The following is a 6,223-nucleotide window of genomic DNA, read 5'->3' as shown; positions in this document are numbered from 1 at the left end:
TTGAAGTTGTGAGAATCTTGTCTTTGTACACAAAACAAAGAAAAGTTACTTTCTGAATAGTTGAGTTACAGTATGTGAAATCAACTCTCAGCATCTGCTTTATGGATTCTCACTAGTCATATTGGTCTAAGATTGATAATTGCTGAATATGGTCCACTGCTTTAGAGAACAAAATTAAGAACCACACATGTCTGTATCAGTTTGTGATATCAAAACTATTTGGCCACATGGTTATGTCCGCGGCTGAATTAAGTGTGCAACACATGGATAAAAACAAACGAAGAACAACACAAATTTGACTTGAGAATAAGCGTCTGGAGAAAACGCGTTTCCTGTTTGTCTTTAATGATAATTTACGTACAATATAAAATCCTATCAACCTGAAACAATTCCAAACTCAAAATATGATGATGGTTCTCAGCAAAATATTCTATTTTCAGTTTTTTACTCTTTTATATCTCTTTACAGTTGCTTTTGCTTCCACCGAGGAAGCAACTGCGCTCATGAAATGGAAAGCAACTTTCAAGAACCGGAATAATTCCTTATTAGCTTCATGGACGTCAAGTTCTAATGCATGCAGTGACTGGTATGGAGTTACATGCTTTAATGGTAGCGTGAACAGGTTGAATATTAAAAATTCTAGTGTAATCAGTACACTCTATGCCTTCCCGTTTTCATCTCTCCCTTTTCTTCGGTATCTTGATCTTAGCATGAACAATTTCTCCACCACCATTCCACCTGAGATTGGTAACCTCACTAATCATATCGATCTTGACTTGCACATCAATCGGATTTCTGGCACAATCCCACCACAAATCGGGTCACTATCCAAGGTTCGAACCCTCCACATATATCTGACAACCATTTAAATGGCTTTATTCCAAGAGAAATAGGTTACCTAAGTTCTCTTATTGGCCTAGATTTTAGCATTAATTCTCTTAATGGTTCTATTCCTGCTTCATTGCGGAATTTGAACAGCTTGTCTTATTTGGTTCTTCATGAAAATCAACTTTCTGGCTCAATACCTCCGGAAATAGGTTACTTAAGGTCTCTTACTGACCTAGATTTGGGTACTAACTATCTTAATGGTTCTATTCCTTCTTCATTGGGGAACTTGAGAGATTTGCAAGGTCTGTTTCTCAATGATAACAATCTCACTGGGCAAATTCCGCAATGTTTGGATAATATCAGTGGCCTTGAGGTTTTGACGATGTCATATAATAATCTGAGTGGAGAGATCCCTTTATCTATTTCCAATCTAACATCACTGCGAATTCTTGATTTGGGCAGAAACAATCTGAAGGGAGCAATTCCGCAATGTTTTGGCAATATTAAAGGCCTCCAGGTTTTGACATTGTCACATAATAATTTGAGAGGAGAGATCCCTTTATCTATTTCCAATCTAACATCTCTGCAAATTCTAGATTTGGGCGGAAACAATCTGGAGGGAGCGATTCCACAATGTTTGGGCAATATAAGTGGCCTCCAGGTCTTTGATGTGCACAACAACAATCTTTCTGGGACTCTTCTAACAAATTTTAGCACGGTATGTGCAACTTAGAAGTCTCAGCTTGCATGGAAATGAACTAGAGGGGAAAATCCCTCGATCTTTGGCCAATTGAAAAGAGTTGCAAGTTCTCGATTTAGGAGATAATCACCTGAATGACACATTCCCCATGTGGTTGGGAACTTTGCCAGATTTGAGAGTTTTAAGCTTGAGATCGAATAAATTGCATGGGCCCATAAGATCTTCAGCGGGTGAAATCATGTTTCCTTATCTTCGAATCATAGATCTGTCTTACAATGCCTTCTCGAAAGAGTTACCAGAGAGTCTATTTCAACATTTGAAAGGCATGAGGACGATTGATCAAGAAATGAAGGAACCAAGTGATAAAGGAATAGGAACTGGATGTTACGAAGACTCGGTAGTTGTTGTAACAAAGGGATTGGAGCTTGAAGTTGTGAGAATCTTGTCTTTGTACACAGTAATCGATCTTTCAAGCAACAGATTTGAAGGACATACTCCTAGTATTGTGGGAGATCTTATTGCGGTTCGGTTGCTGAATTTATATCATAATGGATTGCAAGGTCGTATACCACCATCACTTGGAAGTATATCGGCACTGGAATCATTGGACCTTTCGTTTAACCAGATTTCAAGAGAGATACCACAACAACTTGCTTCTCTTACGTCTCTTGAATTCTTAAATCTCTCCCACAATCATCTCCGAGGATGCATCCCTCAAGGACCTCAACTTCATACCTTTGAGAGCAATGCATATAAAGGTAATGATGGATTACGTGGATTCCTAGTTTCAAAAGGTTGTGGCAATGATAGTGTGTCAGATACAAATAATACAGAATCAGCATTAGACGATCAAGAAAGCAATTCTGAATCTTTCGACGATTTTTGGAAAGGTGCTCTGATGGGCTACGGCTGTGGACTATGTATTGGATTATCCATAGCATATTTCATGATGCCAGCTGAAAATCCGAAATGGCTTGCAAGAATCGTTTTGGTGCTGGAACACAGAATGAGAAAGAAGCAGAGACGTTAAAAGAACTACAGAGGATGAAATAATCCCTTCTAGACAAGTTTGTTAGAGTTTTGCCTTGATTTTTCATTAGAGAGTTTTGTTTAGGGGGAGATTTTCTCAATAGATTTTATATTTTTTAATATTCGTCTTTCATATGTAGGTCATTTGACCAAATCATATGAACAAATATTTTTAATATGTTTTTCTTTGTCATCTGAGTTATTGTCTTCATGATTTGCAAACTAGTAGATTGCGCATGACGCTCTCTCAATTTCGAACCCAACAGTTACCAATAAAATCAGATGCTGCAACTTATGATGCTGGCTTTGAATTTTAGTTTCTTTTTAGTTTTGTAAGCACTTGGAAAAATGTAATTATCTTAGTCAAGAAGAAGAAGTTCAAGAATTGAGAACTTTGGAAGTTAACAGCATTGCATTTGCAAACTTTAGTCAATCGTATCTGATATCAGCTTTCCTTGCATTCATAACCACAGTCCAAATCCTCGACCATAGCCTGCGCGCTCTACTTAAAAGTTAGAAATCAACGTGCAATGCATGTTCTTCAAAATTAGTTATATGAAACAAAAAAGGAATACGACTGAACTATCTGAAATGGAGCAAAAATATTTTTTGACTCAAAAATACCACTCTATTAAATTTTTGGCTAAAAAATGCCCCTCTCTAACGAAATGACGCCAAGCACACCACGTGGATTAAAAAAATGCCACATGACTAGTCTACATCAACGTCCACGTGGCAAATCACCCTATTTAATACTACTAATCATCATTGTTGCCTTCTTCTTCTTCTTCCTCTTCGAGCATCAGTTTCTCGAGTTCAGTCATACCGAGTCCAGTTATATTTTGGGGTGGTAATGTTAGAAGGTCAATCAACTATTTGAAATTATGAAGCAAAATCATGTTTTTTTTTTATTTAAATAGAAAAGCCACTTGACTATGTTTATATTACTTAGAAGGTAACCCAATCAAACAAAATTTATTTCCTAAATTATCAATCTTGAATTTTTTTTTTCTCTCAATGTGATTGAACTTCAGTTAAATATGATTAAAATACAATCATACATAACATTATACTTTGTCAAATCTAGCTTTAGACACCACATATCTAAAGTGATTACTGATTAAATGATTAAAAAATGTAAAAGATGAATACATATTAAATTGAGATGTCAAAACAAGACTATGATAATTTTGTCTGTTAATTAGCTGATCAAAAGGAGTCATTTGCAATTTTCTCTTATTTTCTGTTGGTCTTCAATTTTTGTTCCTCAAAACCAAAAAAAAAAACTTATATTTGTGGGTCAATAATTTATATTTTTGTATCATAATATTTTGATATTTCACGATTAAGGGTGTAATATTCTTTATAGTAATAGCCCTTATATATCACATTAATAATCGAAATACGATCGAAAGAAAATCTCTATTTCATAGGGCACAAATTATGCCCGGTCGAATTAAAGAATTTACGTCTTGCTACATAAAGGTTCAATTGTTCAGGACAAAAATTAAGGGAGACCTTCGCGGCATAGCCCATGTTTCAGCTAAATAGGGGCGTTGTAGCCTAAGTTTCATAAATTATCATCCACAATCAATGTATCAAATGTATGCAACTGACAGTATTTGATATAAAATTTAAATATAGTGATTTTGTGAATTGATGTATACAAATGTATGCAACTAATGTATCAATTTATATTTTATAGAATAAAACACAAATACAAATATACACGAATTAGATTTAAAATACAAAATACATCGAATCAGTTGTATTTTTTAGAATAAAACTTGATTGTATAAATCAGATATAAAATATAAATAAATCAGTTATTATCAACGAGTACAATTTCATTTTATAAAATAACATTTTGATACACCTCACGAAAAAGAACTGAGAGCCAGCGAAGGAGAGAGAGGGGGAGATGGGGAAAGAGGCGAGCGAGATGGAAAAGAGGGAAGGAGAACAAAGACTATGGATTGTATATAATTAGCAAGAGAAGACGATGAATTGTATTTAATTAAAATTTATGTTTGCTAAGTTATGTTAGGGGTGCACATCGGTCGGTTCAGTTTTGTGCATTATCAGTTCAGTTTATCGACTTTCGATTTATAACATACTAAACCGATAACCAAACCAATAAAATATTTGTTATCGATTTTCAGTTAATTGATTTTTGGTCTTTATCTGTTCGATTTTCGATTTAATCGATAAGAAAATATTCTCCTAATTTTTCTTTGCTTTCTCTTATTTTCATTTGTTATACACTGTCTTCTTGTATAAAGTCTACACAAATTAAAAAAATTAAGACAATAACTATAAAATACAAAAAACAACACCGTATGTATATAGAATCTAAAGCCACTATTATTTAAGTGTAAATAAAAATATAATTTTAATATAATCTTATTAGATTAGCGGTTTAACCATTAACTAAAACCGTAAAATTAAAAATCGAAAATCAACCCAATAACCCAATTAAAAAAATTTACCAAATCATTAAAAAATAGTTAATTCGATAACTCAATACCAATAAACCAATAACATTTTTATCAGCTGATTTATTAATAAAAGATCAATATTAAATGGGTCAAAAACCCATTGGGTCCATAAAATAATTGGGCTTGACATACCGAGTTTCAGTTTTGGGTCTTGATTGAATTGCTTCGCTTCTTCCCCGCCGTTACACCGCCGTTAACGGCAGCGAGTGAACTCTCCGCCGCCGTCAAACCGCCGTCAAGGGCAGCTAGTAAAACCTCCACCGCTGCTCCGTCATCCTTTTCCGCCGTCACGCCGCCCGTTAACGGCAGCAAGTAAAATCTCCACCGCCGTCAAGGGCAGCTAGTAAAACCTCCACCGCTGCTCCGTCATATCACTGCAACTCCGCTCCTTTCCCGACGTAACGCCGCCGTCGTTAACGGCGAAGCGAAATATGGAAGTAGAGAGAGTGTTTATAGGAGCAGGATGTAATAGAGTTGTGAATAACGTTTCATGGAGTGCTTCCGGTTTGGTTTCCTTCGGTGCTCAAAATGCTGTTGCCATTTTCTCTCCAAAGGTTTTGTCTTTTTGAGTTTTCTATTTTTTTTTTCAATTTTTCAGCTTGACTATTTGTACTCCTTCTGTCCCAATTTATATGACATAGTTCAAATTTCGAGAGTAAAGGGGAACTTTGGAGTAACCGGTAAAGTTATTGTCATGTGACCGCGATAAGGAGATCACGGGTTAAAGCCGTGCCTTTTTTTCGTTGCCATGTGACCGCTCTCACGGGTTCAAGTTGTGGTTAACTCTTGTGGTTCGGCCCTTCTTCAGACACCATACTTCTTTTTTTAGTGCAAATTTCAAGAGTAGTAACTGGTAAAGTTGCTGTCATGTGACCATGACCAAGAGATTACGGGTTCAAGCCGTGGTTAACTCTTGTGATTCGGCCCTTCCCCTGACACAGTGAGCAAGAGATCATGGGTTCAAGCCGTGGTAAATTCTTGTGGTTCGGCCATGCATAGAGGGAGCATTAGTGCGTCAGGCTGTTTTTCTTTTTAGTGCAAATTTCAAGAGTAAAGAGAAGCCTTGGAGTAACTAATAAAGTTGTTGCCATGTGACCGTGACCAAGAGATCACGGGTTCAAGCCGTGGTTAGCTCTTGTGGTTTGGTCCTTCCCCGGACACCGTATAT

The 6,223-nt window shown here is 36.1% G+C and overlaps 1 protein-coding gene and 1 pseudogene across 2 annotated transcripts in view; both read left to right on the top strand.

Moving 5' to 3' along the window:
* Window positions 1-376: 376 nt before the first annotated feature.
* On the top strand, window positions 377-2,852 carry LOC107873657 (annotated as a pseudogene).
* A 2,301-nt stretch (window positions 2,853-5,153) lies between these two features.
* Window positions 5,154-6,223, top strand: part of LOC107873658 (elongator complex protein 2) — a 22,070-nt gene continuing 21,000 nt past the window's right edge. Inside the window, exon 1 of one of the 2 annotated variants that reach the window (XM_016720590.2) lies at window positions 5,154-5,609. In XM_016720590.2, the coding sequence (XP_016576076.1) occupies window positions 5,487-5,609 (123 nt within the window). In that variant the 5' untranslated portion in view covers window positions 5,154-5,486. The remainder of the gene's footprint in view (window positions 5,610-6,223) is intronic. The other variant, XM_016720589.2, reaches the window with a different exon arrangement.

Source organism: Capsicum annuum, chromosome 6 (assembly GCF_002878395.1).
Source record: "Capsicum annuum cultivar UCD-10X-F1 chromosome 6, UCD10Xv1.1, whole genome shotgun sequence".
NCBI lineage: Eukaryota > Viridiplantae > Streptophyta > Magnoliopsida > Solanales > Solanaceae > Capsicum > Capsicum annuum.
The sequence above is the reverse complement of the archived record's forward strand: the minus strand, read 5'-3'. Positions and strand labels throughout refer to the sequence as shown.